The sequence below is a fragment of the Pangasianodon hypophthalmus genome, chromosome 18 (genome assembly GCF_027358585.1).
Source record: "Pangasianodon hypophthalmus isolate fPanHyp1 chromosome 18, fPanHyp1.pri, whole genome shotgun sequence".
Taxonomy (NCBI): domain Eukaryota; kingdom Metazoa; phylum Chordata; class Actinopteri; order Siluriformes; family Pangasiidae; genus Pangasianodon; species Pangasianodon hypophthalmus.
In genome coordinates, this window is record NC_069727.1 from 17835539 (window position 1) to 17861409 (window position 25871).

At 41.5% G+C, this 25871-nt stretch overlaps 1 protein-coding gene across 1 annotated transcript; it reads right to left on the reverse strand.

The window, feature by feature from the left end:
- Positions 1-69: 69 nt before the first annotated feature.
- Positions 70-23912, reverse strand: cand1 (cullin-associated and neddylation-dissociated 1). Its single transcript, XM_026922802.3, has 15 exons — positions 23492-23912; positions 16138-16281; positions 13016-13170; positions 12768-12891; positions 10978-11234; positions 8934-9039; positions 8004-8149; positions 6950-7242; positions 6658-6799; positions 3185-4678; positions 2765-2860; positions 2487-2656; positions 2232-2396; positions 1353-1460; positions 70-1209 (listed from the first exon to the last, which is right to left on the reverse strand). Exons 1-15 carry the CDS (start codon positions 23557-23559, stop codon positions 985-987), a joined length of 3693 nt encoding a protein of 1230 aa, XP_026778603.1. The 5' UTR covers positions 23560-23912; the 3' UTR covers positions 70-984.
- Between the last annotated feature and the right edge of the window lie 1959 nt (positions 23913-25871).

Here is a 25871-nt window from a genome sequence, read left to right on the forward strand (position 1 = left end):
CGAGAGCTCAGTCACATGGGTGCAGTGAATGTATGCTGTAACACAACCCTGCAGATAATCACACAATACTCTCCACTAATATTTTTATTCACGTGTGTGAAACTCATGTCCATACAGAGCAGTTATTTCTCATAGCAATGTTGATCCAGATTTCACTTCTGTATGTTTCCGCCAAACAAAACTGTCAGAAAATCTTACACACACACACACACACAGAGTGTATTTTAGGTCACTGGATGTCTAATACATGCTGTTTACACCATGTAAATCTGCAGATGGTGGGAATGTTAAACTGATGTTTAGGGTCAAGAAAAAGGGGTGAATAAAGTAGTATTCACTCGCCAAACACCATCCTCCAACCACTCCACCATTTCTTTAATAGAATATTTCTAACACGTACATCTCTCTGGGAGCCCACCGACCTGTCAACCAGCAAATTTAGACAAAGTGATGAGACAAGAGATGACATTCATGTTGTACAAAAACACCCATTAAAACTGGTCTGGTAAGAAAAATGATAAACAAGAAAGATGGTCCTTAGATCAACGCTAACATGTACCCTTGTCAATCCGATAAGAGTCTACAGTGAAGAATGAAAAGAACAAATCTCCCCCATCGATAACATAAGTAAGCTCACACAGTCTGTCTCTATGATGTCTGTCCAAGTCCCTCAACTCAGCAACAATCAAAGAGAGAAAAAACAAAGAATGATGAACAATTTCTCTATTTTGGGGGGGAAAAAAAGGGACAAAAAGATGAATGTGGTGATGAGCTTTGAAGCTTAAGACAGTGAACGTCTTCCTTTTTAATAATTTTGAGCTTTTTCTTATTTTAAGCCATTTCTTCTTTTTTAAGCTTTTCGATTTTTTTTTTTTCCTCCTATTATTGTTGATTCAGTGCAATGCATGGAACGATAAAAGGGTCCCCCAGGATTGTTGCAGCTTTTTGTTTGCGAGCGGCGGTGGTGAGTGGGCCAGATGTGGTTTAACTGGTGTCCATGGACTCCATGTTGGCCGATGAGGAGTCCCTCTGGATACTGTCGAAGATGGCAGCGAGCTCAGGATTGGAGCTGATCTGTGACTGAAACTCGCTCATCAGGGGGCTTTTCTCCGCCTCGGGGATGGTGAGCAGAGCCGCCACCGCCCGCATGGCTGATCGTTTCAGCTCATCCTGCTTTTCAAACTCCTGCTTTACAGAGTTTGCCTTTACCTAAGGGAGCACGAGAGGAAGCACATAAAACAGAAAGCAGCTCAAATTAGCACTCAGTACTGCTCCAAGCAAGCGCTATAGTTCAAACTAGCTAAAGATGGACTGCTCGTGTATGACTTTTATGCAGAACTGTGTTTATTCACCTTTGTAGTACATGTGGCTCTGAGAGGCTCTACCAGTCTGTCCAACCTCTGCAGCACAGCACTAGGACACAGAGTGGAGAGTCGGGCCAGCATCAGGAATGTCAGCATCTAAAAGGGGGGGAAAAAAATGAGGCTATTTAAGAAATGTGAGCTGTACAACATTAGGGGTGTAACACAGTGACATCTGTATCTATATCTGTTTAAAACTCCAAACATCTGTATCCGGATTTAAATCTAAAATCAGAAGGAAAACACTGAGGAAAAAACGCAGAGGTAGAAAAACCAGCAGTGTCGGCATGGAGTGTGAATTTCACTCAAGTTCATAATTGGTCCCAACTAGAGATGCATGTGGGACTGTTTTAATCCCCCTCACGCAGTTATTTCTGTTTTATCAAAGGTTTTTAATGAATTTAGTTGGTTCTATTGCCCAAAATATAAACTAGCAGCCTAATTTAAACCACTGCGGCCAGGCAGTTACTGATGTTAGCGTCGTAGCTTTTCTTTTTCCTGCAAGCTTCATATCTGACCGCTCGCTCATGCCCATATGAAAGTAAAAATATCTTGCTCAAAAAACTTTCTTTGCTGCATCAAATAGGATCCAAGTCCTGATGCATACCTCTCATCTCAACCAGATGTCCTGTCAACCTTTATGGAGAAGAAGAAGGAAAAAAAAGTGCACCTCCTATTCATATCTGTGTACATCTTTACTCTACACGCTCTTTATTTTTATATGTAAAATGCTGCAGAGGCTTTGATATGACTCCACATTTTTTTTCCACTCTTTCACATTCCGTATTAGAGACATGATCTGAATGGCAAAAAGCTTTCGAGTCATAAAAGATTCATTGTTTGGTGCAGTAATGAGAAATAATGGTCTACCTTGATATCATAATGGTCTTTGAGTCCATCTTCGACATGGTTAAGAAATTCAAAGATGTCAAGTCTATCGAGGCAGCTGTCTAGAAGAGTGTACATACACTCAAAAGCAGCCTTCCGGATGTCCAGCCCATCATCCACTGTGTGCTTGAACGGACCCATTTCAACCTAACACACGCCAAGGACAATCTCAGTGAGCTCTGAAAGAATAGTGACATCGACACTGTAACAAATGAGAAGAAAATGAGTTACACCTACCTCTCTAATCAGCTCTTTGCGCACTTTGGTCTCATTGTATAAGTGAGGAAGTACAGTGTCCAACAGGTCTCGGATAAGTGAGGGCTTATTGTGGGCTGCAGAGTTGAATGTCACCAGGGCCACTCGTCGCACGTTAAGGTCTGGGTCTTCCAATGTTTTCAGGAAATCACCTAAAATGATTGTTAAAAAAGAAGGGAAAAAAATGAGAGAATTTTTTTTTATTTCTTTTAAGAGCTAGAGGAAGGGAAAATATTTGCCGTCTGAAAGCAAGAGCTTACCTATGCAGTTTTTCAGTAGGGGATCAATTGTCTGTGGATGGTCTGAAATTGTAAACTTTACAGCAGTAACTACCGAGCTTCTGGCGTAAGAAGATCCTGGAAGAAAAAAAAAGAAAGGAGTATCCTTCAGTAAAGGGTACTGCACTGAAAGTAGATAATCAAACTCAAGCATGATTCACAGTCATCATCCTACTACTGTTATGCTGTAACTCTATTAGGATGTCTAACAGTGCTATTTTTCAGGCCTAATGAGTTCAATACTCTTGCTGATCATAAACCAGCTCACATTTTTTTTTTAATTCAAATCTAGTGCCTGACACTAGGACACCATATCCTGTTTAGCTACCTCAGCTGTGTTTACTAATGGGAAAGGCAATTTATCTCCTAGGACTAAAGTAATGTCTCAAGTGTGATGCTGACCTGATAACAGATAGCCCTTTAGCCTAGGCAGTAGCGTCTCAGGGTCTATAAGAGTGAGCTTGCCCAGGCATTCTGCCACCACGTTGCGGGTGCCCTCCTCTGTACACTCGCAGTGTTTGAGCAACAGAGCCCACACGCTCTCCACGTACGGCTTGAGGCCGCCTACTGATGCTGAGCTGATGATCTCCTTGAGCGAGTGCAGCAGCAGGTACTGGCGCTTGGGTTGGCCTGAGATCTCTTGCAGCACGAAGGGCAAGTACTCAGGCAGGTTGCCCACACTGATGCTGCCCAGTGCGTAAGAGGCAGCTGACTTCACCTCTTCGCTGGCAGAGGAGAAGGCCTCCAGGATGACGGTTTTGAGTTCAGGTTGGCCACTCAGGTCCACATGGTGGCCCACCTCACCCAGGGAGAGCAGGGCCAGCAGGCGGATGGAGTCAGTGGAGCGCGAGTTCTTGACATCCTGGATGAACTGACCGACTACAGCAGGGCCCTCTTTAGGGCAGGCACGGGTGAGGGCTGCCACACACTTGGCGATGGAGTAGTACGACTGCTTGTGGGTGAGTGAGGCACTCTGTGCATACACGGGGCTGGTAAGCATGCGCAGCAGGTCCATGTAGCCCAGGCTGGCCGTGCCAGTGGCCACTAGAGCCTGGAAAAACTCTAGCATAGCGCCAAGGGCGCCGCCCTGCAGCAGTGGTGAGCGCACCAGCGCAATGAGCTCTGAAAGGATGGAGCCACTGATCTTGGCAAGAGAATCTGGGTGCACACGGGCCAGTGTGGTCAGGAAGCTGATGGCCATCTGCGAGACATGCATGTCACTCTCACTAATGAGAGGCGGGAGCTCATCTAGCACAGCATCAATCATGGCTGGCGTCACGCTGTCACTGTAGTTCTTAACCAGTATGTCCAGTGCTGCCAAAGTGCTTAACTTCAGCGCCCGTTGGTTCTTGCGCAGAAACGAGGCCAGGATCGGAACTGCATCGGCTAGGATGGGACGCAAGTCGATCTTGAGTGGTGAGCCAGCAATCAGTGTCAGAGCTTTCACCGTAGTCAGTCTGGTGATCTCGTTCCTCAGCCGCTCCAGAAAGATGCAGAGCGTGCCTGGGAGGTCTGCACCCAGACTGTCACCAAGGTTACAGATGATCTGGCCCATGCAAGAGATGGCACGCTCTTTGACCTCCTGATCGATGTCGGCTGCCTTGAGACGCTTGATGGTGCAAGCAAAGAGATCGCTAATGTAGGGCGAGGCATCAAAGGCATCCGATTGGTCGAGGGGCCGGATCACCCGCACCAGCTGTTGGGTGACCAGCAGGGCTTCTGAGGTGATCTTGTAGAAGGGATCGCCCACACAGGCCACTACAGGGGGCACCAAGGCCTGAACATGGGGGTGGAAGACTTGAGGCTGGTGATTGCACAGGATCACATATAAACAGGACAGGGCATCAATCTTTAGATTGGAGGAGCTTGATTTGTCATTTAGAGAGAATATGATTCCTAAAAAGAAAGGAGTGAGAAGGTGTCAGAAAGGGGGAAAAAAGAAAAAAAAAAAAACACCACCACAAAAACCTGCTGAGGGGTTTCACTAAAGAGCACTGGCCTTATTCCGAAGGCAGAGTTTTCATTAACCATAATTAAATGTCTAAAGCTCCAAAGGTATAGTCAAATGTCACAGATCAGGTAGCAACTGTTTCTTCTTCCTTGGTATGTAGGATGTGCACAACATACAGTCTTGGATTTATTTATTTATTTATTTTTACATTCATTTAACAGAACTCAAAGAAACAAACACACAGTATTGTAATTTTGGTTGAAAACTGGAAAGTTCTGCTTTTGCAGTGTTAATGATTTAACATCAGCTACTTCCAATCTGTATGTATCCACTTTATAGGAACACCTGCACTTTCATGCCGTTATCTAATCAGCCAATCATGTGGCAGCAGCACAATACATAAAATCGTACAAATACAAGCCACAAGCTTCAGATAATGTTCACATCAAACAAAAAGTGTGATCTCTGTGACTTTGATCGTGGCATGGATGTTGGTGCCAGAAGGGCTGGTTAGAGTATTTCAGAAACTGCTGATCTACTGGGAATTTCACACACAGAATGGTGCAAAAAAAAAAACAAAAAAAAAAAAAAAAAAACAAAAAAAAAACATTGAGTCAGCAATGAGATGAGAGGAGAATGACCAGACTGGTCTGAGCTGACAGGAAGTCTATAAGTAACACAAATCAAATAATCACTCTTTACAACCGTGGTGAGCAGAAAAGCATCTCAGCATGCACAAAATACTGAACCTTGAGGTGGATGAGCTACAACAGGAAAAGTCCACATTGGGCTCCACTCCTGTCAGCCAGGAACAGGAATCTGAGGCTATCGTGGGCACAGACTCACCCAAACCGGACAGCTGAAGATCAGGGGAAGAGCAAAAAAAAAAAAAAACATCTGGTGTTTTTCCAGTGTCAACTGTCCAGTTTCAGTGAGTCTGTGCCCTCTTCCTGTCAGCTTAGACCAGTCTGGTCATTCTCCTCTGATTTCTCACATCAACAAGGTGTTTCAGCCTGCAGATCCTCTGCTCACAGGATGTTTTTTTTTCTTTTTTGCACTATTGTCTGTAAACTCTAGAGACTGTTGTGTGTGAAAATCCCAGGAGATCAGCAGTTTCTGAAACTCTAACCAGCCCTTCTGGCAAAAGCATCCAAGCCACGAGTAAAGTCCCAGAGATCACACTTTTTCTTCACTCTGATGTTTGATGTGAACATTAACTGAAGCTCTTGACCTGTATCTGCATAATTTTATGTATTGTGCTGCTGCCACATGATTGGCTGATTAGATAACTGCATGAAAGTGCAGGTGTACAGGTGTTCCTATTAAAGTGACTGGTGTGTGTGTATGTATATATGTATACATACATATATATCTCCCCTTCTGGCACCAACAACCACACACACACACACACACACACACACACACACACACACACACACACACACACACACACACACACAACTTTGCAAAAGTCTTAGGCACCTTTTTTCTTGTACAAACTTTGTTATAGATTTCGAGTCAGTACAAAAACATTTTAGAGTTCCAATCATTAGTTTTCCAGCAGAAAATTAAATGTTACAGAAAACCGTGTGTATATCCCTAAAGAAAGCAGCAGATTACGCAAGAGACACTTTTCAGATAAAAACATAATGAAGGCTGCTGGGTTTCGCTGCAAAAATAAGAAACAAGTGCGACAGTCAAAACTGCACACACTGTACCTGAGACTACTCTTTTTTTTTTTTTAAGCGAAGGGTCGTCGCACTAAATATTGACTGTTTCATTTATTACTGTTTACCGCTCTTTATAGTGTGTGTGTGTGTGAATTATATCATCCTGTTGGCCAGCCCTAATTCTAACTGAACAAATGTGTGTGTAGAAAGCATTCAGGCCATTGTAAAATGCAGGGGATGCCGGAGGCACATACCTGGGACGAGCACTGGGATGTGCTGAGTCAGAGCCCCAGGCAGCACATTTACCAGCTCTGTCAGCATGTTGAAGCAGCACTGCCTGGTCTTCACACTCTTCTCCTTCATTTGTTTATGCAGGGCTTTCACGATCATGGGCACCTACACAAACATCCAGAATTTGCTTACAACCTCAAAATCTGAAGCCATGTGAAACACGAATGTTATCCTGTGTACGCACAGTATATATATGTAGTGTGTGTGTGTGTGTGTGTGTGTGTGTGTGTGTGTGTGTGTGTGTGTGTTCTCCACCTGGCTCTGCAGCATTGTGAGTGGAGTCTCGCCTTGTTCCATAGCGTCAGGGTCGCACAGCCAGCTCTGAGCTGGCCGTGTCTGTTTTAGCAGGGACAGGTAGGCGTGGAACACGTCAGCCTTTACGTTCTCCTCACGTTCCTTAAAGCGGGCGATAAGTGCCGGGGAGACTGTGCGGTAGAACTCGGGCAGCATCTCGTGCCGGGTGCTCACCACGGCATCCAGGCATTTAGCTGCCGCTCGCCGCACCTTCCAGCTCATGTCGTCGTCATCGCTGTATTCATCATCGCTTCCTGCAACGGTTCCGAGGGACGGACTTGGTTACATGTAGATAAACTACAAGCCACGGCTGTAGAGCTACAGTTACAATTATAGTTACAGTTTCTATTGTGCAAAGTTTTCTTTTCAAAAGCCTTTTATTTATCACCTTTAACAGCTTCTGCACAGAACCCGCCTTTAACTCCCTTTAACCGAACGAGACAATACATGCTCATCAGGTGCATTTAAAAAGGGAGCAGAAAAATGTTGTACAATCATCTCTCAGTTCTCACCTTCATCTAACAACTGCTGGAGTCAGAGATACCATCAAGGGCACAGTGATACTAGCACTTTGAAACTCCTGTACTCTTTTGTCAGTGATAAATCCATACAGACAATAACTTCATATGCAAACAATTGAAGGACCGGTATTTGGCCTAGTCATGTGCTCAAGCTTTCACATCTGATATTATTGCCTAAAGACAGTCTGGCACACCACACACACACACACCCCCGGTATGAGAGGAGAGCCATAAGAGTGCTCCTCTGAGAGACCAGTTATCAATCTGCTGCTTTCAGGAAGTGCCACAGGCTCCAGCAGAGTCAATACGGAGAAGAGATTTCCTTACAAGAACCAAACTTCATCTGTACTGGTTATGGGTGTTACCATGGTTCTCATTTCATACTCTTACAGCAAAACAAAGGGTTTGAGGACAATTATGAGAAATACTGAGACATACTGAGGTCCTTATCCACCCAGAGAAGGCTGGATAGAGACCTGGGCAGTCTTTAATACCTTGGTAGTCTTCATCAACACCGTCGGCATCCATTGCATTCTCGTCTTCGTCCTCGTCATCGTAGTTGTAGTTGGGGTCATAGGTTAAGTACTTGAGGCAGATGTTGATGATTGTTGGGACATGGGGGTAAACCTCTTTTGGACACCTAGGTACAGAAATGGAGTGTGTGTTACTGGATTAGACACAGTTCTGAAAACTGTTCACAATTAAAGCACATGCCCAGTGGGGCTACAGTAGGCTGTGTTCTCTTCCCTGTCCTCAGTCTGCAAGCTTATCTTGGAAAAACACAAGCAGATAATCCTCTCTACATATCTGTCAGTTCTGCAGCTGAAGAAATACAGAGTGTGTTTAAACCCACAGAAAGCACATTTATTGAAAGTACTAAAAGAGAAATGCTGTAAAGGGAAAGGAGTGGGTGGCTGAAATTCATTTCCCCCCACTGGAAGCCACTATAATGAGGTGATGAGGAGATAAGGAGATGAGGTGACTGTGAATAAGCAAGAACAAGAATTCTCTGACATTTATGAGGTTGAATCCACGGCATCTGTCCTCACAACGTCTCTTTTCCCATCTGAGGTGTTTTATATGAAGAGCAAAGCAAAAACATTACCCTCTACTTCACATGACTTGCATAAACATGTCAAAGTGAAGATCTTTCCTGCTCTCACTCTCCACCAGTTTGAAAAGACTCTATCAGGACAGGACGAGAACTGCGGCTTCACAGAATCTTCCTCTCCCCAGGAATTTGAGTATTCACTTATTTTCATTACTCAGCATTCAAGCATTTAACTAGCTCATCATTCTTTGGGGTGAAATTATTTTACCGAAACATGAGACTGTACAAGGCTTTTCCTTGCTTGATGGACTAGCTAATGAATTTATGATTTGTCCATCTGTGTACCTGCGAACCAGTTCTGCAAAATACAAACCTCCTGACGAAGGACTCAAAGGCTTGTATGCAGTATTCCCTCAGTTCATCATCATCAATGTTACAGAACTTCACCACTAATGGAATGATCTTCTCCAAGTACTCTCCTGTAGAGGATATGAACAGAACAGTTAACGTTCACGCATCTGTTACGTAGATGTCAGCTAATCTTTAAAGCAACAGCTGGAGAACTGAATTTAAAATAAAAAAAGCTAAGAAATAAAACAACTTCAGAATTCTGCCTGATAAAGGATTCTCTTTTTAGCCCAGATGAATAAAAGATGTCACACAAAAAACTTAATTAAAACTAGTAGCAGGGGAGAGAACTACAAAATTGCTTTGAATGCACTTGACTGAAGTAATCTTGCACATCTTAATCACTGCTGTCTTTGTCTCATCAAACGGAGCTGGTAATTGGCCGATGGCTGAACACGCTCGCTAGCACAGCTAACTTAAATTACTTTTCGCTTCATTTCACCCGTGCCGGTGTGGGTGCGTCTCAGCGGTGCGACTGTGGGACACAGAACAGTGACAAGGTGACAGGTAATAACTGTGTGACTGCAGATCACCCCATCGCCTGTCGCACACTAACGCTCGAGTCACACGTGCAGCCTGCTTCCAGAGAGTTATGTTCCTCAACACACCCTCCTCTATCTCCTCAGCTCTCCGAGTGCGGCCCGAGAGACTCTGAGATCCCTGAGGCATAGCAAGTTGGTCAGAATTTTTTAAAATCTTGTTACAGTAGTGAGAATCAGAGCACATTATCAAAGTTATTATTCTTACTATAGACTTTGAACAATTATTAGCCTGTTTACTGGTCACTTGAATTGCATGGGTTTTAATACAAGTTAAAAAAAAAAAAAAAAAAAAAAAGTAGGCCTATAAATAATGTCAAATTGAATCTAATGAGAATTTTAATTTTAAAAAAGTGTTCTAGTGGTGAATAGTTCAGGAATAAAATTTTTTAAATAGATTACGTTCATAGAATTATTCCGTACCAAGGGAATCAGCAGGGATCTCGGACTGCGAAACATTTGAGACCCTCTGCAATATCTAAATAAAAACATCTATAAAAGTGTTTCTTCCTGTCTTTCTACAAATGTGCAATGAATTGTGTAAAAAAAAAAAAAAAAAAAAAAAAAAAAAAACCAGATGCCTGAAGCGAAGTTCAAACTGGAACAGTATTACGACAGCAAATCAAGAAGGAACCAATCCAGAATGTGTGGCTACACCCTTCAGCCCTGTAAACAGAAGATTTCTGACTACAAGATATATATTAACAGAGAGACAACTTTACCCTATAAGTCACATGACTTGCATAAACATGTCAAAGTGAAGATCTTTCCTGCTCTCACCCTCCACCAGTTTGTAAAGACTCTATCAGGACAGGATGAGAACTGCGGCTACACAGAATCTTCCTCTCCCCAGGAATTTGAGTATTCACTTATTTTCATTACTCAGCATTCAGGCATTTAACTAGCTCATCATTCTTTGGGGTGAAATTATTTTAGCTTCTAGATATTCAGGCAACCGAAACGTGAGAATGTACAAGGCTTTTACTTGCTTGATGGACTAGCTAATGAATTCATGATTTGTCCATCTGTGTACCTGCGAACCAGTTCTGCAAAATACAAACCTCCTGACGAAGGACTCAAAGGCTTGTATTCAGAATTAACAGAGACACAAATAAATCCATTCTGACAGCAGATTCTGAATTAATCATTCACATGTATCCAAAATGCAAACATGGCTTCAGAGGGTTTTAGAGCTATTCCAGTGTAGATGTATATGTGAGGATTTGTTACATTTTGATTACGGATCAAGTGGATTATTAACGGATTATTAGGCTACATGTAAACATGGCTAGTAAGCGATTCAGAAACTAAAAGCTAGCAGAACTACAAATGTGCCTTGGGATGTTTTTGTTGCCATTGTGATTGCAAATGTGGTGTGCTTCAGATAAGCACTAATTACACTTTTATCTGGTTTATGTGTAAAGTACATGAAAAACTAGAAAGCTTCCACATAGACAAACATTTTCTCACCAATTCTGTGGCCAGCTTGTCGGCTGATGGCAGCGATGCACTGGATATAAGTGCGAGTGGTGGACATGGAGTCGTTGCGCGAGAGCTCAGACAGTAAGTGCTCAATGAGGTCAACGAAGACGAGGTTCCCACAGCTCATGACCAGATGACCCAGAGCTATAATGGTCCTCTTCCTAACAGCCAGCCGAGGGCTGGTCAACTGGGGCAGCAGGCAGCTCAGGATAGAAGGGTGGAAGTTCACTAACAGGCCTCCTTGTCTAAATAAAAATGTTGGAACACATCAGAAATCTCCGAGATCAAATCTCGACTGGTGTTACGCAATATACTGAAAGCAGCTTAAAAGCAATTTGGTCAGTAAAGACTTATCATTAAAACTTAAAAATAAGCATTATCCATGTACTATGTACAGAATGTACCATTTTACCAGGATCTGAGTGTGAGTGTGTGAGTGTGAGTGTGTGTGTGTGTGTGTGTGTGTGTGTGTGTGTGTGTGTGTGTGTGTGTCTGGGCTTGTACACTGCTCCAAGTAGAGAGCCTCAGGATGTGAATGCTTCTGAAGGCTCTTTGCCTCTTTTTGAACTCTTTCAAATTATTACACCATGTTATCATTAGGATGCTTTTTTTTTCTTATTCAATTCTACAACAAAAAGACATTAAAATTTGAAGAGAATCTAAAGTTTACAACAGAGGTTATTAGTGACTAGCTCAAACAAATAAAATTGGATATAATCATACATCATTAGCTGAATTCACCTAGATGAAGCATTCATAAAGTCTCTTTACATGTTCTGGAAAAACAAATCGATAGAAATGATGTTGAACAGAATGTCAGCTGAACTGTAGGGTGCGAAGGGTTTTTGCTAATTCACTCTGTGAGTATATTAAATGTTACAGATGTATAGTTTTACAGAATAAAGAAGTAAAAAGAGTGTGAATGTTAGATATGAAGAAAATCTGCAAGTTTTTCCTTATCGTAAAAACAGGGAGTTATTGGATTAAGTACAACATGTAAAAGATCAGTCTGGAAATGGACTACGAGAGCTCTGCTTCTACATAATTTACTACAGGGTTTGTCTGATAAATGTGTTTTTTAACTTTTACTTGATGTTTGTTGACATGCAGGATATTGGTACAGAGTAGGCAAAGTTTTCGTTTCTTGCATCTAAACTTGTCTCAGCCATTTAAAGTGTTTATGCTTCAGAATTCAGCCATGAACATAATGATCGCAATCTGTGGGCCGTTCAGAGCCCTACTTCATTGCTGACTGTATAATAAAATTATACCAGAAAAAATTAATGGCTGCATTCATCAGCTACAACAACAGCAGCTAAACTAGGAGCTCTACAAGCACATGCGTTTCTCCAATGCACGCTCAAAAACTACAAACGGCCCAAACAGTCAACTTAAGGCTTTACTTCATTTTCCATCAACGTAAGAGACATCATGCAGAGCTGATCAAAGCACATGGTGACTTTACCTCATAGTTAAGTCCAAAGAAACAAGGGCTTCGATTACCTTTGATCAGCCATTGAGTTAAATATCTTATCCTGGCCTAGATCTAATGACTGCCTGTCTCTCCTTATTGTTCCAGTGATCCATTCTCTATTTTTATAAGAAAAAAAAAGCTGTATCTGCAATTAGTATTCTGCAACTCACAGGGCTGCTAGACACACATCTGAGTACCGATAGTTTCTGTAGCAGAAACTGAAAAATGAATTAAAAAGAGGACATCGTTCGCGAATATACAGAAGCAGCCATCTTTCTCCCATCAGGAGTGTGTGTGAGCGTACCTGCAGAGCATGTCAGCCATGATGTCCAGGGCTTCGAGCTGCACTGACACATCCTCCTGCTTGGCAATGGCACTTGTGAGACGGCCTGTTATCTTTTTACAAACACTGGCAGCAAGGGCAGAGCCTACAGTGGAGGGAGAAAAAAAACAAAACAGAAAAAACAGACTGTCTGAATTAGCCTGTGCTTATGAGAACACTCTGTACTTATGAGAGGAAAAGTCAGAACGCAGAGGTTTTTGGAAGATTACCGCTGGATGCTGGTGGGAGCTCCCCGATCACAGTCTTCAGACCAATGCTGGAAATGTCTCGAAGCTGCTCTTTATCTGACAGCATGTTCGTGCACAACGTGTCCACAATCGTCTCAACCTGGTACTCCTTCACTTTGCTCACGAGTGGCCCCAAACTACAACACAAATCATCACCGGTTTAACGACAGCCTATAAACAGACTTTATTTAATAGGCACAAAGGTTTATGTCCTTGCCTATTTTCTAGTGACAGATTTTTCCTTCATGCTCAACAATGACTTACACTTTACGAGTCTAACTCAGTGCAGGATGATGATACACGGTAAAAAAAAAAGGCCTCAAAGGCCCAATAAGTAATTTATGACCAGATTTAATAGTAAAAAAAAATAATAATAAAAAAAGACAAGTGCAATTGCGTAGGTCAATCATTGTTGATTATTCATTTCAGGACTCGTTATATACAAATTGGACTTTAAGTTTGTATTCTTAGCTGTCTAGTGGACAAGTAGGTTCAACAACCAGATAAAGAAAATTTATCCTACTTGCTATCAACTTTTCCAAAACAGAAGTTTTCACTTGGTGTGTATATTCAAATGTAAAGCACTTCTCAGTGATGTGATGTATGTTGATGCTGTGACTATAGTTCTGAATCCCACCACTTGCTGCACTACAGCACATTAGCCAAGGAGCGACCTGGCGGACATGATAATTATTTTTATTAGGCAGATGAATTGGTGTGAACAGATCACAGACGATCTATTCACAATCAGGAACAAGCAGGTACAACATGCGGCCACCTCGCACTTAAACATAACCAGAGAAAAGGATGCTAGCCAGACTCACTGTCTTTATTGCGAAGCTGGGACAGAACACATCTCACAGCCGAAACGCTGACAACTTGGTGACTTTTTGTCAATGTGCTACATCAAAAAATATCTGACAGGATAAAGACTATGGCCACACAGTTGTCCTCTCCCTGGGAATTTACATACACTATATGGCCAAAAGTTTTTGGACACCTGACCATCACGTCACTCATATGTGCTCACTGAACGTCCCAATTCCAGATTTATTCCCCTGTGTTTGCTGTTATAATAAGTTCCAGTCTTCTGCGAAGTCTTTCCACTAGATTTTGGAGCGTGGCTGTGGGGATTTGTGTTCATTCAGCTACAAGAGCATTAGTGAGATCAGGCGCTGATGTTGGTGAGGAGGTCTGGGGTTCAGTCAGTGTTCCAGTTCATCCCAAAGGTGTTCAGTGGGGTTGAGGTCAGGGCTCTGTGCAGGACACTCGAGTTCTTCCACTCCAACCTTCACACACCATGTCTTCATGGAGCTCGCTTTGTGCACAGGGGCATTGTCATGCTGGAACAGGTTTGAGTCTCTTAGTTCCAGTGAAGGGAAATTGTAATGCTACAGCATACATTGAGACGTTCTACACAATATTGTGCTTCCAACTTTATGGGAACAGTTTGGGGAAGAACCACGTATGAGTGTGATGGTCAGGTGTCCACATAGTGTTTCCTTTAGTCTGTATTAATTTACATAACCAGCTAACTAGGTGGACATGTGTTATTACGTTATGCAACTTATCACTTTTTAACCTGGTCAGTTGCTGGGCAAACAAAACATGCGACTGGGCGGCACACGCCCCCAGAGGGGCGACTGAAGTTTATCATTTGTCTACCCCTGAATGATAATGAGGATATTTTTGGCGAATTCACTAGATCAGCATCACATGCAAGTCTGTTTACAGTAAGGTCTCTAACTGGTCACAGTGGTTACGCATCACATCATTTTCACCCCCAATAAACTTCCAAAGTTGTGCCTAAATATAAAATGTCATTTATTAGCATCTTCAGTCTAAACATAGCTCATATACTTCAAAACCAGCATCTGTTAATGTTTTCATACCCCTGCAGCTAGCTGCAAGAGTAGAACAGAAGCTCTAAGCTAGGGTAGTCTGAGCGAAAATGGCCATTATGTTCAAGTTTACAGACTGAAGAAAAGAAAAAAAAAAAAAAAAATGAACGGTTGCCCTGAAAAGCATGGTTTTAACATAGCCTTAAATTACAACTTAAAACTTACACCTATCCCCTAGTAGGTTCACTATCTGTTGTAAACAAAAATGTGTTTTGTGTTCATTTTATTTTGTGAACAGTAAAATGATTTCTTTATGCTGGAAGTATCTCTGTGGTCTCTGATCACCAGACACAGCCACCTTCCATGAAATACACGGTTTGTAACGGGATCTCGGGATAAACACAAATAGTCTATTTTTATATAAGCAGCATTCCACGCACTCTACTAAATATTCGCAGCATCACAAAGTATATAAAACAGCTGAGTGTTAATGTAACGATATACTTTCTTCTTTCGTTTCGAGTTGTTCTGCTCATCTTGATGATGATGATGATGATGATATGATATTTTCTAAACGCATCACTAGTTATGATTTACCTGGAGTGTCTGTGATGCTACCCATATTCTATATTTAACTAATTTTAAACCAAACCTATGGTTCAGGACCCTGACTTACAATCAAACTTGGGTTTGACTGACTGCTGATTCTGAAAGATCTGGTGGTTTGCAGTTAAGCAGGCAGCGTATTTCAGAAACGAGTAGCACACACTTACAGTCACGCCCCCATGACAATCACTGCATTTAAAACTACATTTCAAATGCAAACTTTCTCTGAGTCAGTATGGAGTAATGTTTTTTCCCCTTGGTTTTTTTTTTTTTTTTTGATCAGAGATGAAGAAAACGGTTGCTCCACTGCGATTTCCTCAGGATTATGTTAATGAATGTAAATGAAGGCAAATTTACTCTGATGCTTAGCCCTAAACCACTCCGCTCTGTCAATCATCACATTTTTACACAGCCGCGGTTTCATGGAGCTGCGCTTTCACTGACAGGCTAAATATTTTTTTTTAAAATGTCCTGCAGTCATGGTGAGGACATTCCTGGCAACATAGTCAGCATTCTTTCATCTTGGTGTTGCAGCCATACTTACTAAAACTACCTGCAATACAGAGACCCTTACTTAAAACGCCACAACCCTGTTACAGAGCCACTGTGGGAGTGTGTGGGCAAGCCTCTTTTTTTTTTTTTTTTTTCCCCCAGTACCATTTCACTGCCAGGTTCTGAACTTCTCCGTTTTTATCTTCCAGGAGTTTGAGGATCATCTTGACCACTTTCCGCTCACTGTCATCATCCAGCTTGATAGAGTCCTTCTGCAGCTCAGACATCAAGTCATTAGTGGCCATGAACCTGTAGAAACACAACACATGCTGATTAAGCTATAAACAGACGACCTGCGTGCGCACGCGCAAACATAAAATACAGATTAAGCTGAAGTACCAAATGTACAAAATACATGTTTTATTCTTCCTATTAATGCACAGCTCATTAACAGTCATTCTTTTCACATGGAGACAGGAGCTGTAAATGCATTTCATAAATGCATCTGTTTTCTTCTGCAAGCCTTCTCTTTACATTCTGAGGTGCAGGAGATACAAAAAAAAATGTCATTTATCCACATTTCATTCGTCTGGCAAATCTTTATCAAGCACCATCCTGGTCTTTCTACCTGCAAAGGTTCTCGCAGGACCTTTTTTTTTTTAATCAAACGTTATTATGGAGCTCTACACAGATAAACCTGAGTCATGGAATATTTTTTTAAATAACTAAAACAGATTTTTAAACCAAACTTGCACTAGCCTGGGCTATTTACACATTTACAGCAGACTTCATCAGCACTTTTACACAAAACATATGCGGCAAATCTTTAAGTCCTCTTTTTTAAGTTTCTATATTCATGATATATTTTTGCTCGACTTTAACTTCGGAATTTAAATAGCAGATGGACTATATTTCAGGCAGTTTCCTACCGCAGCAATGCGTAAAATCCAAACTTGATCAAATTTCGAACTACTGCAGAGTGTAAGGGTGATGTTCGCACTAGATTCACAAACTTCACACATGCGTGCAGAAGTATTCACCCCCTCTAGGTTTTCCACATTTTGTAGTGTTACAACTTGAACTGAAATGTAATCGAGATTAATTATTAAAAAAACGGGGGGAATATTTATTCAAGCCAATGTATGCGACCGTATACAGTGGTAATGCATGTTTATAACACTGATGGTTGATCACTACACAAAGTTGCATGTTATATTTACTAAAGCAGGGCAAAAAAATGCTCAACCTCCAGGAAACTTGAAGCACAGGTGACACGCCCATTTGTAAAACAGGCTTTACACTCATTAAAATATCAGGTGAATTGCACCACGTTACCCGACGAAGTCAACGACTGGTGCCGTTTGTAGGGTTTAATTCTCTTGTGTGCGTCAAATAAACGTAGCGACTAGATGGGTGTAAAATCAGATAAGTGCTTTCAAACTACAACAGATGTCTGGAGTAAGCTGCAGTTAAGTCTAATGGCTCTTACATCCAGCGATTCATAAAAGCAAAAAAAAAGAAGAAAAAAAAAAACATGTAATCTTTCGCTCTTTAACGTATGACAATTAAATATTTTGCTCTACAGTGTAATACCAATACCAATGACACTGCAGATGTTACTTAACATTCTGTGGACTGGTCACTTCCTTACTTTAAGGCACTGTGAATTTTCAGAGTAGTACATCTATGCCTCTAGATCTACTGGGAGAAAAACAAAGATGGCGGAGACTGGGGTCACAGGAAACGTTTGCCCTTATATGGGGTCACTGTCCAAAAACCCTGCTATACTATACTTGTGTTTCTCAGTATGAACATGTACGTATAGCTCTAATAAAAAAGCTTATAAGCGCACATGGGTACACAGCTCACATGCTCACTCTCTAGTGGAAATGAACTGGAAAAAGTAAGACTTACTAACTTTTGACTGAACTGCCTGCTCAATCCATCAGCATGTTTTATTTAGTGTATTTAATATGCCAATTCCCATCAACCAATCAGCTCTCTCCTATCACACAACAGCTACCAACCAGGGAGGGAAAACCTTCCAAAACTGCTGCTCGTGCTCCATTAAAGGACATCGTAACAAGCTTGGAATAAAGAGCTATCTGCCCTCTTCTGCATACACGAGCTCACAGGTGCCCGTGATTGGCTAGTGTCGCTGTGATTGACAGGGAAGAGAGACAGTATGCCAGTCCTTCCACCCAGAGAGCAAGGCTACAGATGGCTCCTGCATTGTTAGGTTTCAAACTATTTCAGATACATTAGCATTGTAACCTGGTAATCAACCACCAACCCAACACTTATTTGAGCTAGACACTTAGACATATTATAAATACAGTCTGCTTTTTTCCCACAGAAGCCATTTTTAAAATCCAAACAAATACATCCCCCTCCGTTTCGTGTCCCCTCCAAAGCCCCACCCAGAAAACATTGTAGAACATCTGAATGCTAGTGGAAGAGCTTTCTGAATTGACAAGCAATGTGACTGACAGCCAAGTAAAGCTGCATTATAGTCCTGATGGGTTAGATGTTGGTGTTGCACATCATTTGTTTTCCCTCCCCCTCCCTTTTTTTTTTTATAGACCCTGTAATGCCACTGAGACTAGAGTTTCTCCACGGAGGAGATATTTTATTGATAGCTGCTGTCTGGAGTAACACACTCAGTCCCTGACACTGAAGACTGGCAACACTGGCATTATGAACTTAGCAGAAGGACATCCAGATGCCACATCTGCACAGGCAATACTCAAGAGCTGATTTAAACACATCTCATCTCTTACGTCAGACTTTAGTAAACTCATCATAACCCACTTTGGGATAAAACCAGGATGGATTAGTGTTTAGGCACCAAAGCTGCTGCGTCTGAGCTTTAAAACCTCCCCAAAAAAAAAATAGCATCCAAACTAAAGCACATGCCTCCATCACACAGACGAATACAGCCTGTGAACAGCTGCTTTGGCATGGGTTTGATGGGAAGCAATTTTTAGAGCGCTCAAGACAGGATGAATAATGCATAGGGGTCCAATCAACTGCAGGGTAGAAGACCGTCTGCACAAGGAAACAAAATGGTGAGAAGACAAACCTTCCAATGGAGTAATTTTAGGATAAAATAGGAAATCAGGGCACACAACAGATGATTTAAGAGGCATTTTACACACCTTTGAGAACTGGCAGGGCTGATAATGTGATACTAATAGATACAGGGAAGCATCATAACCCTTTCACTGCTCTAACATCTTTCCTGCTACACGAATACACCATGGCCACGCTATGATGTTAATAAAACTAGGGATGTGCCTTCTGCCTAAGTCTAACATTCGAATATATGTTAGAGTTAATAAACAGATATTCAGTGAAGCACTAGAGGGGAAAATAATGTGTTGTAATGAAGTATTATCTTCTAATACAATTACTTTTCTCCTCTTAATGGAGTTACACGTTTGACGGACATAAAGAAAGCGTGAATATCAAATACTGAGTATCAAAAAAGCTTTCAGATCAGGACAGATCAACAGTTTGGCTTGTAGCCCTAAAGTAGCAGCTGACGTTTAGTTAAAGTTGAAATTTCGTGAAAGTTATAATAATCTGAGCATCAGTACAGATAATTGGAGGTTATATTTATCACACCAGTGAATGAAATCAAGAATGAAGGCTCTAATTAAATGGAAAATGAAAAGCATGGCAGAGCGGCTGAACCGTTGCTCCTGGTGTAAAACCGACTTAATCGGCAAACTCGAGGTATCTAAAAGTGTGTCCACTGTTCGTTATTGTAAATGTGTTTCTCTCTCTTTTGTCTCTTTCGTATCTGACCACCTGCTCCATCCTGCACGAGAGCAACAACCAGCTGCTCCTGAGACTCGACAGTGCTCACTGCATCAAAATATTCCCCACACGTGGCCTTTTCATTTCATATTCTCTTACTGACTTCCTGCAGGACAAAAACCTAAACAGTGATATTAGTCTTCAGATGCTGACACCTCAATCAGTTAGCTGGGTATCTGAATACGCAGAATTAAAACGCTTTTATTTGTAATATACTAAAGTAACACACGTACACTCCTGGGCAAAAATATATATGTATATGTTGGGGATGAAACTAAAATGGCAAATATGAAGCATTTAATGGTCTTAACAACAAATCATTGGTCAGAAAATGAGCAGGAATGAAACTGATGCGCTCCTGAGAGCTCCTGTGCCTCCATTCGCTGGTTTCCTTTTGCTGCAGTGAGCTGTTTGTTTGGGGAAAAGCTAGAAACAGGGAAATTCACTTCTATAGCCTTCTTATACGCAAAGGTAAAATCACGATAATGATTAAAATGTTTGATGGAAAATCTAAACTAACACATGCCTGGGTGTATAAGATGTTCCAAAAATATCTTCTGTGATTTTTTTTCCTTGAAAGATGAGTGATTATTTGGTTCTCTGCCACACCTGATGCAGTCCATCGAGGACCACTCACATACTAACTTCCTTTATCTATTTGTTTAATTCTTGCTCATTTCCTGAACAATGATTTTTCGTTAAGACCATTAAAAGCTTAATCTTTTGCCATTCAGGCGACCGAACAATCTGTTTAGCCTCCACAGCATGGATATTAGGCAGAAATATATTTCCAGGATGTAACGATCATACGCAATGTCTACAACACGCACAGAACAACACTGACATTGCTGACCGTAACTAAACGTAACAGCGCTATATGTTCCGGCTAAGCAGCACAGCACACTTCTACGCTAGTTATACTTTACTTTTGGCTCAGAGAGCCACCTTTCCACACTCTCATTCAGCTTCGAATGACAACACGATAAACACTGACATCGTAAGTGATAAAGTGGTAACACGATAAATACATCGTAAGTGATAACGTGGTAACAATAAATACATCGTAAGTGATAACGTGGTAACAATAAATACATCGTAAGTGATAACGTGGTAACACGATAAATACTTACGTCGTAAGTGATAACGTGGTAAAACGATACATACTGATGTCATAAGTGATAACGTCGTAACACGATAAATATTGACGTCGTAAGTGATAACGTGGTAACAATAAATACATCGTAAGTGATAACGTGGTAACAATAAATACATCGTAAGTGATAACGTGGTAACAATAAATACATCGTAAGTGATAACGTGGTAACACGAGAAATGTATCGTAGGTGATAACATGATAACATCGTAAGTACTGTTTCACACTGTGTGATTTCAGCAGTCTTTTAAGATTAACTTATTACCTGTGCGTGATAGCAGGTCATGCAGAAAATAGTATCGCACGAGAAACGAGAACGTGCGCTCGGTACAAGAGCAGTAACGTAACGCCTGGGGAGAACATGCCTTAAAGGCGAAGAGGAGTTTGGAGTCGTTTGTGGGTAAAAGAGGACAGCGTGGCACGCCCATTCTTCAGAATCAGTGTGAGGTTAGAGAGTTTTCTGTCCATTAGCAGGTTTTGTTTACGTTCCTCCATTCTCACTATCATATCTGCAGCTTCACATAATCCCATGCTGTCCTTCTAACGGTGACTTTTAGACAAGCGTCCAAGCACTGAGGTTTTAAACAGACACGTAAACAACGCCAGATTCACTCGAACACCACGGATCGCTATTCACGACGTAAACAATTCTGTTACGACGAGCGATTTATTTATTTATTTATTTTCCAGACAACCATACAGTGTGAAGACAACTTCAAAGATTTTATAGAAATATCATTCTCTTAAAGAAAGAAGGAATACAGTTTTGGGAATCTTTTTTTTTTTTGTCTCCTTTTCATTTTTGTTTCATACACTATACGACTAAAAGTATGTGCACCCCTGACTATCATGTCACTCATGATGTTCTTGTTGAACATCCCAATTTCAGATTTAGTCCCTTTTCGCTGTTATAATAAGCTCCACACTTCTGCGAAGTCTTTCCACTAGATGTTGGAGCGTGGCTGTGGGGATTTGCGATCATTCAGCTACAAGAGCATTAGTGAGGTCAGGCGCTGATGTTGGTGAGGAGGTCTGGGGTTCAGTCGTTGTTCCAGTTCATCTCAAAGGTGTTCAGTGGGGTTGAGGTCAGGGCTCTGTGCAGGACACTCGAGTTCTTCCACTCCAACCTTCACACACCATGTCTTCATGGAGCTCTCTTTGTGCACAGGGGCATTGTCATGCTGGAGCAGGTTTGGGCCTCTTAGTTCCAGTGAAGGGAAACTGTTATGCTACAGCACACAAAGACGTTCTATACAATTGTGTGCTTCAACTTTGTGGTCACAGTTTGGGGAAGAAGCACATTTGGGTGTGATGGTCAGGTGTCCACATACTTTTGGTCATATAGTGTATACAAAAGGGACTTTTGTACAAAGATTTCCTAATATATATTTTCCTATGTGTTTTAAAATACCGCGATACTGTGACACCATGATACTTTTAGAAAAAGTTATCGCACTGTGAAGCTTTCGAAGCGTAACATCAATAGTTAGTGAAATCTGTCACTAGTTAAACACAAACTTACACTAAAGAGTAAATAATACACTTAATCTCTGATATTGTATCTTCAATGTACACAAAATGATGAAAGGTGCAAATATTGAGTGACAGAAATTAAAATATCTTCTGGGATTTTTTTTCCTTTAAAGATTAGTGATTATCTGGTTATCTGCCATTAAGACCCACAAGACTTGAACATTTAAAGAAACCAAAAGGAAAACCTTCCCATACTAACTTCCTTTATCTATTTGTTTAATTCTTGCTCATTTCCTGACCAGTGATTTGTTGTTAAGATCATTAAAAGCTTCATATTTGGGCTTGGCCCATGTTTTTGCCCAGGAGTGCACACATATATACGATACACAGCTGAAATGGAGAGAAATGAAAGTAAGTGGCGAAGTGAGAAGCCACACTATCACTAAGAGCAATAATATTAACACAAAGCGCTGTATTCTCAGTGTGCTAAAGTGAAAAAGCTGCTTATGTTGTTTGTGTGTGTGTGTGTGTGTGTGTGTGAGAAAGAGAGAAACCCGGTCCTGTGAACAGCAGTTAGCTGTTAGCGCTATAAAGCTGCCAGTTAGGTGTTTAGCTAGCCTAGCTTCTCACAGCTGGTGCAAATTAACACATGTGACATTTGCAGAAAGCGAATTTAAACAACAGAGCTGAGGACAGAAAGCAAACACAATCACTGTCTCAGACTGTACAGGTTTTACAGAGCGTCAACATGCCACAGGCGAAGTCTGACAACAATGCTAACGTGCTAAGCTAATGCTAGCTAGCCAAGTTAACGGAACGATCCGCGGCCTAGCTAGCTTCAGCTAAACTACAGCTAAACAAACTACAGCTACACAAGATACAACTAAACTACAGTTAAACGAGCTTCAGATTAACAAGATCCAGATAATCTAACCTAACCTAACTAGTCTAACTCGGCTAATCCAGCTCCAGCTAATTTAACTAGAGCTAAACTAGCTGAAGCTAAACTAGCTATAGCTAATCTACAGCTAATCCAGCTCTGTCCCATGCTAACGCCACTCCACACCGCACCTGAAATCCTTGTCGCTTGAAGTCATCTTCTCCAGCAGATTAGAGATGTGATACGAAGCACTCGCCATGTTTGCAGTGCTCTCTCTGTGTGTGTGTGTGTGTGTGTGTGTGTGTGTGTGTGTGTGTGTGTGTGTCACGGCTTTGCTAGCAACCACTTGTAAGTGTTAAGTCTCTCTCTCTCTCTCTCTCTCTCTCTCTCTCTCTATGCGGCTGCAGAGTGAAGCCCGGGTCTCCGCGCTCGGTCTCCTGCTTGTCCCCGTCTCCAGGCGCTGATCAGCGGCTCTACGCTCTCCAGCAGACTTTCATCCCTTTCTGCAGGTTGTGTGTTTGAATGGAGGTCCGAGTTCTCGGCGTGCAGGAGGGAGGAGCCGCGGATCCGCAGCAGCAGCAGCAGCAGCGCCGTTACACGGGTCAAAGTTGAGAGGGAAATTCTGTGGGCGGGACTTCAGTTTGATTGACAGGTGAATTCGTCGTATCGGTGATCTGGAAACAAGACCAGGAAGTGGAAAATCTGTCAGTACCTTGTTTATTTTCTTTTTTAGTACTTTTTGTTTCTTTTCTTTCTTTCAGTATCTTGTTTCTTTCTTTTTTCAGTACTTTCTTTCTTTTCTTTCTTTCAGTATCTTGTTTCTTTCTTTTTTCAGTACCTTGTTTCTTTTTTTTCAGTACTTTCTTTCTTTTCTTTTTTCAGTACCTTGTTTCTTTTTTTTCAGTACTTTCTTTCTTTTCTTTTTTCAGTACCTTGTTTCTTTTTTTCAGTACCTTCTTTCTTTTCTTTTTTCAGTATCTTGTTTCTTTTCTTTTTTCATTAACTTGTTTCTTTTCTTTTTTTAGTACTTAGTTTCTTTTTTTCAGTACCTTGTTTCTTTCTTTTTTCAGTACCTTCTTTCTTTTCTTTTTTCATTACCTTCTTTCTTTTCTTTTTTCAGTATCTTGTTTCTTTTCTTTTTTCATTACCTTCTTTCTTTTCTTTTTTTCAGCACTTTGTTTCTTTTCTTTTTTCAGTACATTGTTTCTTTTTGCAACATACCGTACATCAATTTACAAAGACAGCTCAAAGTAGCAAAACAGGAAATAAGGGATGACAGATACAATTTATAAAGGTTTATTAAAATCATAAACAAACAAACATAAATAAATAAGTGACGTTCATACATTTTTAGCAGTTTTTAGGCTTTTTATTCACCAATCCAATCTAAAGGTGCTTATTAGTGAGTCAAAGTCAAGGGGTGGGAAATATCGGGCAGCAAGTGAACAGTCAGTTCTTGAAGTTGATGTGTTGAAAGCAGGAAAAATTGGGCAAGCGTAAGGGTCTGAGTGACTTTGACAAGGGCCAAACTGTGATGGTTAGACGACTGGGTCAGAGCATCTCCAAAACAGCAGGTCTTGTGGGGTGTTCCCGGTATGCAGTGGTTAGTACCTACCAAAAGTGGTCCAAGGAAGGACAACCGGTGAACCGGCGACAGGGTCATGGGCTCCCAAGGCTCACTGATGCGCATGAGGAGTGAAGGCTAGCCAGTCTGGTCCGATCCTACAGAAGAGCTACTGTAGCACAAACTGCTGAAAAAGTGTCTGCGTAAACTGAACCTGAATATAAAGAACTTTCCCCACAGAAATATTGATGTAACTTTTGAACCTTAGCTGCATGAATAAACCTGAGGAATAAACCTTGAATAACATTGTGAAAATCATATAACTAGTCATAAACAACAGCATGTGAATGTGCAATGTGTGTAGAGCCAGTGTAGTACACTGTCATTGTAACAGCATACACACATCCCATCTGTAGGACAGGTGTATAGTCCAGAAGATGATATGTGGTTAAAAGTATGTTGGTGCAAATAGTGGGGCAGGTTGAGGAGTTAGTGTTTGATAGGAAATAGATCAGTTCAGTTCAGTTCCGAGGCAGCAGGGTGTTGTCTTAAGGAAGACGCTGTTACAGATGTTCTGGGGTAAAAAGTCTTCGGGAGGGGTCACACACAAGGCCGGTGGCTTTGCAGACTCAGCTTTAATGCTAAGTCTTCTTGATGGAGGTGAGAAAGAATCCAACTTGTTTGATGTTTTTATTTGTTTTTGCTATCCGCTGCAGGGTATTGCAACGGTGCGGTTCTCCTCCCACGCAGTCATACAGCTCTTCATGGAGCTCTCAGTGGTCCCCCTATGGAATGTAATGAAGATGGGGTTGTGCTCTCGCCTTAATCTCCTCAGGAAATGGAGATCCTGCTGGGACTTTTTTTTTTTTGGCTAGAGAGAGATGGTGTAAAGCGTCAGGTGAAGTCCTCTGTAATATGCACACCAAGCTACTCGGTGATCTCTTGATTGTCTCAACAATCATGCTATTAATTTCCTTGAAGTCAACAATAATGTTTTTTTTTTTTAA

Coding starts and splice junctions, on each gene's coding strand:
- cand1 (XM_026922802.3), bottom strand. CDS start 23,559: ATGGCGAGTGCTTCGTATCACATCTCTAATCTGCTGGAGAAGATGACT. Junction 16,282..23,491: donor TCAAGCGACAAGGATTTCAG/GTGCGGTGTGGA, acceptor GTGTTTCTACAG/GTTCATGGCCACTAATGACT. Junction 1,461..2,231: donor AAGACCATTATGATATCAAG/GTAGACCATTAT, acceptor CCCCCCTTTTAG/ATGCTGACATTCCTGATGCT.